General features: G+C 38.8%; 1 protein-coding gene across 1 annotated transcript; it reads left to right on the top strand.

The window, feature by feature from the left end:
* The first annotated feature begins 3880 nt into the window (after nt 1-3880).
* On the top strand, nt 3881-9481 carry ttc22 (tetratricopeptide repeat domain 22). The gene is made up of 8 exons (XM_034081970.1): nt 3881-4143; nt 5684-5984; nt 6507-6562; nt 6639-6754; nt 7069-7187; nt 7665-7826; nt 8562-8714; nt 8802-9481. Exons 1-8 carry the CDS (start codon nt 3881-3883, stop codon nt 9336-9338), a joined length of 1707 nt encoding a protein of 568 aa, XP_033937861.1. The 3' UTR covers nt 9339-9481.
* Nucleotides 9482-10771: the final 1290 nt, after the last annotated feature.

Genomic DNA, 10771 nt, shown 5'->3' with positions numbered 1-10771 from the left:
AAATGCAACAGCAATGCAACTTTTTTTTCTTTAACCTTGTGGCGAGGCGCGGAGCAGAACTCTCGGTAGTAATTTCAAAATAAAAGCACCCGCTTGGTAAAGTTTTTGGATATTGTGGGAATAACTGGGAAAAACTTCGATACGCGCTGCACAAAAGACTACCTGGATTAGTCGACCCACACTCCAAAGCTTCGGTACAGCAGTAACATCATCACTAGTAAAAAATGCTTTTAATGTGGACTGGTTCTCCAGGAACAAGTGGCTAACTTGGTTAGCTTGTCAGTGTGTGTTGCTCCCTGTGTGTATCATTAGGAGGGGATTGTTACAGGCTTTCAGGATCTCTCCAACAACCTTCTGACAGAAGATTACCAAACATAGCAGAAGCCAGGCAAAGTTTGGCAAACATTGTGTTACCCAACCACACAGCCATGGAATGGAGCCGTTTAACAGCAAATTAAGGATGCCACGTCTGTGTTAAAGTAAACGGTCTGTGGAAAAGTGTACAATTGTTTATCTTAGTCTACTAACGCCCATGTTCCATCATTAGCAGACTCGTCAACCTTGCTCTACACACAGATTAAACCAACATAGCATCATGGAATCAATCAACTCAGATCTGAACAGGTAAACAAATGTTAGAATCAAGCCTGTGATTCGTATCATAAATCAAGTTTAGTTTTACAGCCCTAATTTTCAAATTAAACATCAAGAACAGGTATGCTTACATCCATTTCTACTGTAAAGCAAATATATCCGGCCAATAATACATCTTTCAATTCAAATTAAGCTGTTTCCAATTGCATAGACTTCTGTTGCAGGTGATTTTAAACTCAAACCTTTTAAATTGCTAATTTGGGGATAATCTGAAAACTGGATATCCGATCAATTTGTTCAGAAGAAGACATTTAAATCCAGCAGAGTCCCTGTAGAGGTGGGTTGGGTGAAGAGTCAAATCAGTGTAATGAAGCATGACAGATATGTCTTTTTTAAGAATTTCACACTTCTCAATAAACATACACACACTCATTCCTGTGGCTCTTTACAGTCAGTCCAGACTAAAGAGATTTTTAGGCAACTAATACTTTATTGAACTGTAATTCTCCAAAAGTAAATGAACAAAAGCACCACTTCAAATCTTGTGCTCACACATTTCTTCGAAATAAGTCGAATGGGTAGAAAAAGGTAATCAACTAAAGAAATCTGTGGCCTAATCAACTGAGCACGCAACTCGGGAATAAGGGAAACAATTTGTACGGTTAAATGGGGGATTGACATGGCATACCTCCATTCTTAATAATGCTTTTTACTAGACAAAATACTGATGGTTTATCAATGGCATTAATGGAGAGCTCAGCCAGTGTAATGAGAAGCTATAAAGTCTGGATTAATAAGGCGTTCCTGTGATCCTATGATCCTTTGTATTCAGTGTCACATCTTGTGAGGGGCCCCAAATGGCCCTGCTATGCTCCTGTCAATGTAAATGTAACTTCTCTGCAGAGAAGGATTTCAGAGAACTTTGATGCTGCAGGGTTGCCATCTCTGCACACGTTCATACTGTTCACAATATACCAGGCAATTCTCCTCTCTGACTGTCTGTCCTTTGTGCCAGAAATGAAGACAGACATCAAAACAATGAAGTAGGTTAACGAGGGGTTAGTAAAAAGACCGTTATCAGTATGTGGGACACATATCCTAATCCTACTTTAAAGGGGAGTACTGCCAAGGGATTATTAGGGGTCAACATTTTACCGATAATACCTTTGTGTTGTCTCTAAGGACAGAGGGTGTCGTTTTTCTCATACTGATATTCTGAACAATCTGTGTTGTTGTATTTGCTGTAAATTGTCTCTACTGTAGGCGAATTTTATTATATGTACAGCACTTTGGCCCGACCAAAAATCGTTTATAAATGTGCTATATAAATAAAACTTGATTTGATTTGATTTGGCTGCTGTTCTTAAAAATCCATTATCCACACTGGATCCTTTTTGAGCCTTAAATTCTGTCTTTGGATAAGAGGGTGCACAGAACAGCCACAAAAACAAGCATCTGTAATCATTATGTTACCATGCAATCAGCCTGGTTTCCACCATGGCAACGGTTGTTAAGAGGAAAACATTTTCAGATCTCTGTACACCCACATGGTACGCTGCCAACGAGGAGGCAAATCTGCAGTACTAAATATACATTATGCAACACATTGACAGTAACCAGGGGAAGCACGGATGAATCAGTCCTATTCTAACATGGCTGAGGTGTGGTTTTCATTAAAGTACTCCTCATTTACATGTGTGCCGATGTTCCACTGCTTCAAACTCCTTCATTTTACTGCCAAACTGTTCCGGTAGTCTGCTCAAACTTTAGGAAACTGTTTCATTTACATGAGCAAGATGCTCTTTCTATAATCCTCCTGGACTTTTTTGGTATCGATTTGTTCCCATGTACAGCTGGTATTGCACCTCAGCTGTCAGAGGAGGGATCTCTCTGATCTCTCTTTGAACTATCTCTCTAAAGAGTCTCTCATGTGCTGAGGCTTTGTGTAGATTCTCCCTGCATTGTTAGAGAGCAAAAACTTGCTTGGGAACCACGTTTGATGTGGGCCTGTAATGCCCATCATTATGCATTTGACAGCGAGTTTGAAACACATAGCCACTCTCCTTTTTGTTATACTGGATTATTATAAAGCAAGTTTACCCTGTGGTGGAAGTGTTTGAACTTCTATGCAGAAGCATTCTGAAAAAAAAAAGTGCTGTTGTGTGTGCCTGCTTTTTAAAGGTAATTATGATTTGCAGTATAATGAAGACTCAGAATTAATGTTTGCTTTTAGGTGTTTATAAGTTATATTAACAGCTTATAATACAGCTCCATGTATTTCATTTTAGTTTATATTAGATTTGTCATCACATGCATTTCAACAAAATGAAGATAAGCTCCCGACCAGAAGCATAAAGTACATAATAAAGGAGTGCATACTGTATGGACAAGTGGAGGCGCAGGTTCAATTCCCAATGCAGTCAGCATGCCGCTGTGTCCCTGGGCAAGACACTTCACCCCAAATTACTCAATTGAGTGTGTGTAAGTTGCTTTGGGTAAAACAGCATGTGACATGTAATGTAATGTATAAAGGAATCAACAGAGTGAATAGTAGTGGGTATCTCAGAAAATGTTTATACATATGTTACCATTTAACTGTATAAACATTGTGATGTGAAAACACTGAACAAGATGTTTTCAATATAAACATGTGCATCACTTATTGATAATCAACTAATTTTTGTAATGTAAGTGTTAACATATTCATTTACAGTTGTAGCATGAGTTTCCTTCACAGTTTTCCCAAGTCGCACGGATCCTGATGGTTCACATTCTTTGGTGTCCTACAGCTGACAGGCAGGGGCAGATATGGTAAACTGGAACATTCTCTAAAACAAGAGTTCAAACCTATGTTTCACAAAATTCAAGACAAACATAATATTACCCTGTCAGGGTGGACTTAAAGGAATGTCATTTGGTTATCCTGTAAAAAAAACAAAAAACAAAGTTGTACAACGTTCTTTATGAATTGAGGAAAAAATGAAAAGACTTAAGGAAGAGGAAGTTGAAATTTCAAAAAAGTGATAGAGATAGATATGTATCCATAGTTATACACATCACCCCCACTTCATCAGCTATTCCACTCCCTAGTCACTCCCAAGCCTAACCTGCTCAACTTGTCTTTACCTGGGTGTCAGGAGTGGGTGGGTGGCTTCTGTTGCAGTAGGTTTCACTGTAGAGTAAGGAGGACATGGTATTTTATTGTGTTGGATATTTTCTTAAAATATACAAAAAGCTGTTTCCTTATTGTATTTCTTGTCTTTTTTAATAGGAGGAGTTAGACGCCATGGAGGCAGACGGCACAGAGGACATCGAGTCTCTGATGGAAGACATGGACTACATCCCAGGCCACTTCCACCTGGACCTCAGCCTCAACTGTGATCCTGTGGGGCCTGTGAAGCTGAGACTCAGAGACACTTACCTGAAACAGGAGAGCCTGAGAGGGGAGCTGGAGGCTGAAGCTGGATATCTGCAGTACGCTGTCCGAAATCTGCTGGGTCTGCTGGCTTTCCACCTGGAACACTTTGACACAGCTGAGGAAATATTCAGGTGATCACACACTGCTTTTTTGTTAAAGGCAGAATATCCCTAACATTCACTAAGCAAGAGTTTTGAGTACATGATGATGATTGTTGTGACATGATTTCACTCCAGATCTTAACTAGTTATGTGATTTTTCTGTCTCTCAAACAGAAATACCACACAGGTTAAAATGTGTCTCACTACATATGCTTAATTAATATCTGTGAGCTGACCGAGAAATACCACACTGCATGTGTTCACAGCAACATGAAAGCAGCACAAAAGGCCAACCTCCCCTTTTACCTGCAATAGTCAAACATCAACCAAAGTCAAGACCCCCCTTTCATGAAGCCAAGGTAGTTGACAGATTATGAATGTTATCCCACAAATACCAAACGTGCTCTGTTAATATGACCACACACACATTTGACTTGTTTGGCCTTTACCAGTAAAACATTAGGCATGATAAACAAAAGTATGAGTTGGATTTATTTCTTAATTTTATCTTGTCACCTTCTGCAGTTGTATGAAAAAGACTACTGCCCATGCTAACTACCCAATAACATGCGTAATAAACTGCAATGTTGTGCTAATGATTGAAATGTATATCCCTGCGATTAACTATTACTTCTCCTTTTTTTTACTTTTTGTAGTTGGTATAGTACTCTCAAGCTTAAGATACTCATAACTTTGTATTTCACTAGTAAATTGTATTTTACTTGATTTTATCTTATCTATGCATCATTTTATGTACTTCCTCTTTGCTGCTACAGATCAGCCTATCCTGATACCTCGGTTCATTGGAATAACAAATGACCAGAGCCCATTGCATGCTAGCTTCTCTGTGAGGCTCAATAAAGGCACAGCAGTTCTTTCAACTAAATCTCAGTATAAAGCTTACCATGTCTACCATTTTAGGATTGTTGTCATGCTAGTGTTCACACATTAGCACATTGAGGGGTGTTTAGTACATCTGGCAGAAATGTCCCCTAAAAAAAGGACAATAAAAAACAGATTCAAATTTGGTGATTAAAAGTCACAGTGACCTCTAACATGTAAATGCTAATAACGACAATTTTACACAAATATTTAGTAAATATAATAATAATACAAATACTATGAATTTTTGACATTTAGGTCAAACATGGATGAAAAACTGCAACTTAACTAGTTGGCGGAGGCATATAAACTTGTGGTATTAATTATAATTTTAACCTTATGATAACATGAGATGAAAAACGAAAAATCAACCGAAGTTATCACAATTCATTCTCTGAGCAACATGAATGTTCCCAAATTTCATGGAAATCCATCTGATTGTTGTCAGAATATTACAATTATTTTAAAATGTCAAACGGATTGATGCGTTACATAAAAGGTCAAGACATCACCAGTATTATTCATCTTCTGAGGACCATGAAGGTCTTTTCAATAATTGGATTTTTGTCAAAATAGGAGCATAAATAGTTCACTTATAAATCACTTTCAATATTGAAGATCCTTTTATGGAAGAAGTTTATTCTAACCTCTCTGTTTCTGTCTATATCTCTGTCTCTTGGCCTTTCAGGAGTATTTGTAAAGAAGACCCATGTAACCTCAATGCCTGGGCCAATCTGGGCTACGTTTATGACAAGCTTGGGAGAGAACTGGATGCGAGCGAGTGTGTGGAGAAAGTGTCCCACCTCATGGACTTAGACGCTGGAGAGGCCTCTCAGGAGGAGACCAGGATCCTGGCGGCTCGATGCCTGGCGGAGCAGGCTTACGTTTATCCCTACGATGTGGAGCTGGACAGTGAAGAGGACCTGAGAGACAGACTGACAGCAGCATTGACGCTTTACAACAGAGCCCTGGACTATGGGGGTCATCTGGTGAGATTCACATGCAATATTTTTCTGTATAATTTAAATGTAAGCAGGAGCATTGCAACTATTACCCTACATCCATCATGCAATGTCTCCAAACATTCTAGCATTTAATTGGTTGGTATTTATGTTGATGATCCTTTAATATCATTAAATATACTTCTCGTCTATGATTCAATTGATCCACCATCTTTTACTGAAGTTTCAGGATTGGGCTATGCTCAGAAGATTTATAAATATGTAACTTGGTTCACAACAACTGATATACAAATAATATTCACATTTCTTAGTCTTCAGAACACTTGTCCACAGCTTTTTTATGTATTTATTGCCAAAGCATTTAATGTATTCATTGCTATCGGGATGTTAAGAGCATTCCATGGAATATAACAAAAAGTGTTTCTGAAGTGAATTACCTACCCTACCTTTAAGGTGGAATAGTAATAAAACCAATGCAAATATCTATTCCTGTAAAATAAATATAATTGTATAACGTACTAAATACTTGTATGTATTGTTGTTTTTCAGATATCAGTAGAGGAAAAAAGAAACTGGTATTTTAAAATGGCCACTATCTACATAAGGTACAAAACGAAAACATATGATGAACCACCACATCACATCATGTGTCATTTATATTAAGTAACTTTCTCCCCGCAGACTTGACGACATAGTAAAGACCAAGGCGGACTCTGAATACTCCAGACTCTCTCACTACAATAAGGGTCTGAAGCTTCTCAAAGAAACATTAGATTCAGACAAATCGCAACACAAAGGTAAACACATCAGGTTTATCTGTGAGCATATCTGCTGTTTTGCACATTTAGAGGCGTGAAGTTGAACGTGAAGTGAAGCTGTGCTGACGTATTTACATGCTGCAAATATATGGGCCTACTTTAGTTCAAACCTTACATTGAAATCCATACAATGGAACCTCAACTATTGTAGTGTTTTAGTAATAACAAAAACTGTATTTAAGATGATGTAACATACAGTAGTAGCAATTTCTTTAATCTAGAGGGAGACAAACAACACATGGTTGGTTTTGTCAGAAACTGGTATACACTCTGATTTTGGTATCTCCCCTCAGCTCTTGCCTGGTGTTATGTTGGCATCATGTTGGAGAGGAAGGAAGAGTTCACCACTGTTCCCATGTCCATACATGACTGTGGCTACTCTGCCTCTGATCCTCTATCCTGCTATGGAACTGTAAGTTAACTCACACATTGAGATATTTCACCAAGTATCAGGCAAGCTTGGAGAATATAAGGGACTCCTATACAGTATGATAATCATTTGACTAAAATCAACCTGACATTATCACTCAATATATTATACATTATACAGTTTCTTCCAGTAATAGAAAAAGCAGTTTAGCAGTTTGTTTCAAATGTATATTTGTGTATGGATCTTGCAATTGTACAGAGCTTTGGCAATACTGTATGTACATTATGCTCATGCTAATAAAGCTATTTGAGTTTAAATTGAATTGACAAAGCCCCTTGCAAAAGTGACTTCCTGTTGAACACATATTAATCCACCTTTGCTGTGTCTATGCCTTTATGGCGACCAAAACGCTGTTTCAAATAGAAATAGATAAACTTACAGGAAAACCTGATTCAATAATGATGTCAAGTGATAATATTTGTATATATTCATCGTAACATACTTGTCTTTGTCCTTTAGGCAATAAACTTGGCCAGTGAGGATGCATTCACCCTGAACCTTCTGGCAAAGGTCTTCTTGCTGCTGGGCAAACATGAGATGGCCACAGGGATCTGCAACATGGCCCTGAACGTGCTCCCAGACCCAGAGCTCAACTGGCAGGCCTACTGCACCCGCGCTAAGGTACTGCCGCCCGGCAACGCATCCTGAAACCAAGCTGGCAAAACCTACAACGTGAAATCCCTTTTAATGCAAGACAATTTGCATTAATTTGTCTGAAAGATGCACAGAAATCCCAATTCCTGATGTTAATCACTGGTGTTGTCATTTGTGCATGGTGCCGTATGTATTCAATAGGGCTGTTCAGATGAGAAACACATTGGCAATGGGCGATGCCATTGTTGAATAATAAATACAATATGACTAAATTAAATGTACTCAGTTCCTCTCGTTTCAGAATACAACTAAAATACAACAAATTGTTAGTTCAAGATATTATTTCAAAATAATTTATTTTGCGAACAAATTGAGCATTGAACTGAACAAAAAAAGTACAAAAACATTATTGTTATTACAGTTTGAAGTGCGGTTTACTACTGATACTCTTTTACGATTGTCCTGAACTTCTTCGTCGACTGAAAGTTCAGTTGTTTTAATCTATAAAACAGTTTTCTCCTCAAAGAATCATGCATATACAATTACTGATTATGCAAGTAGAAAATCGTAGTTGACATTCAAATCACTCAAGAAATCCCTGAATGCAAAATGCATCATCACAAAAATACAAGCGATATCAGTCTTTCGAGAAGTTTTCATTGCTCAAGCTGACATCACGACAGTTTAACAAATGTATGTATATTGTGCAGCCTGAGTATTTATATTCCCTTATTTATTCAAAGTTATTTATTTTTTCTTTAGATCAATGTGATGCTTTATGTCAGGGACCTGGAGAAGGCAAAATATGCTCAAGGTGGAATTCCAAACCGACAGAAACTAGTTGAGGCCAGAAAAGATTTGGACAAGGTCCTGACTGTACATCCGTGTCTGCGGACTCACCTGGAGATGGCACAGGTAAAGACACAAACTAATAATGAGCAATAAAGATACATTTCTAAATATAGATTAAATACAAACATAATTCATGTCTTTTCTTTTTAGGTGTACTACTACATGGGTGTAGATGCCCTTCAGGAGAGCCTTTTGGTAGATGAGGGCGCAGTGAACAGTGCGTTGGTGAGTCTGTCCCATGCCCTTCAGTTTGAGCTGGGGGACAGCCTGCCGGACCTGCACGTGCTCAGAGGACGCTGCCTCCTGCTGAAGGGCGAGGAGCAGAACGCTGCAGACTGCTTCAAACTGGCTGTGGAGTTGGAGAGGCCGGGCAGCACGGACACCACGGCCCTGCGCTGCCTCCTGCAGGCTCTCCTGACTCTGTTCATGCTGGGAGGCCCTGACCCAACCCTCGCCATCGCCCAACTGGAGCTGTGGGTGCAAAAGGCAGAGGAGAAGTACCCTAAGGACGTTGTAAAATCCGAGCTCAGGTGCCTCTACAGGACTCACACAGAGGAGGTCACAGAGCTATCCCGCTCTCTGATCAGGACAGGCAGACTGGACCTAGTGAGGAGGCTGCTGGAAATAGTGGTGCCAAAACAACTGGTGAAGAATAGACCAGTGGCTCGGTCTTACTCCTATACATGAAGCTAAATTGTGACATACAAGCATATGAGCTGACATGCAGTAAAAAAACCTTCTTTACAGCATTTCACAGATTAAAATGAACCGTACAGTATACAGCAACAGTATATATATATATTTTTTGTGATTCTTCCATTATTACGATTTTTAGAAGAGCCTTTTGGCAAGGTTGGACCTAAGCTTAATACAGTTGGAGTGTTACACTGAAAAGGACTTTTTAGGGTTACTTCTAGGTGGAAACATGTTTTTTTCATATTAAATTAGATGCCCCTTTTGAGAGCATTGACGAATTTAAGAAATAATAGTTTGGTGTATTAATAATGAAATGACTGTGGTCAGGATGCCCTTTTAGCCCTTCCTTCTTGGCTATGTAAATGATCATTTGGACGTTTTATTGTTGCTTAGTAATACTTAAATCCTGTCTAAAACAGTGTTATATTTCAATTAGGGCTGTTAAAAAATATTAACGCCACTAATTATTTTAACGCGATTAACGCATGTGTATTTTTTTTCCTCGGCCGCCCCGTAGTTTCAGAGTGCATCGAGTTTAAGGCTGCGGCCACACGAGGACGAAAACGGCTAAACGCATAGGATTAACGCAAACGCAAAAAAGCTTCCGTCCACACGCAATTGTTATCCGGATAGTAGGCTTGTTTGAGACACATTGCGGCTCGCCTCGAAAGTAGACGAGAGTAGCCGATCGCAGCCGGGGGAGGTGTCAAAAAGCTCGTCTTAAGTCGGACAGCTCGGACTCGGAGTCGGCTTGACTGGCTGGGTTTGCAATGGCGGAAATTCCATTTTACCCACTGTAGACAAAGGTGATCTCCATTGCTTTATATAGGTTTGTTAATTCAGTCATGATGATGAACCACACCAGTGACTGGGTTCCATAATTAGAAATGCTCCTCCCTCTTAATGTTTGCAAAACTGATAGGTGGACAGGCTACAAATGATCAGTCCCTTCAGATCCGCACACATGAAGCTTAATGAGCATGAATTGAACAAACCTGCTGCTGTGTTAATTCTTTAGCTGCCACTTTAAGCTTTATGATGTGTACAACATTGATGTAATTTGATTTAATCTTGCCATTTTAAATGATGTATTCAATAAATAAGGTTAAACCAAATCATTACATTACAATAGATTGTATTTTAATGATTTGGTTTAACTTAAAGAGAAACTTTATTGTTATTGCACATATTACAGGTACTGAGACAACGAAATGCAGTTTAGCTTCTAACCAGGTGCAACAAGCAGTGAAGTGAAAAGTAATGTACACAATCTACAGAATAACATATAGAATGAATTGAATGATGAATAAACAGTGGGGTATGAATACACTAGATATCAGCCTGTGAGCAGTATGAACAGTGTGTATGAATATGCTAAGATATATAAAGTATGAAAACGGTAAGCAGTATAGTATAAAATATAT

The sequence above is a fragment of the Pseudochaenichthys georgianus genome, chromosome 4, assembly GCF_902827115.2.
Source record: "Pseudochaenichthys georgianus chromosome 4, fPseGeo1.2, whole genome shotgun sequence".
Taxonomy (NCBI): domain Eukaryota; kingdom Metazoa; phylum Chordata; class Actinopteri; order Perciformes; family Channichthyidae; genus Pseudochaenichthys; species Pseudochaenichthys georgianus.
The sequence above is the reverse complement of the archived record's forward strand: the minus strand, read 5'-3'. Positions and strand labels throughout refer to the sequence as shown.

What these genes read in the sequence shown, in the direction of transcription:
- ttc22 (XM_034081970.1), top strand. Translation starts at nt 3,881, where the DNA reads ATGGAGGCAGACGGCACAGAGGACATCGAGTCTCTGATGGAAGACATG. An exon ending in ATGGCCACTATCTACATAAG is followed by an intron (nt 6,563 to 6,638) that starts GTACAAAACGAA and finishes TTCTCCCCGCAG; the next exon opens with ACTTGACGACATAGTAAAGA. An exon ending in AGACAAATCGCAACACAAAG is followed by an intron (nt 6,755 to 7,068) that starts GTAAACACATCA and finishes ATCTCCCCTCAG; the next exon opens with CTCTTGCCTGGTGTTATGTT.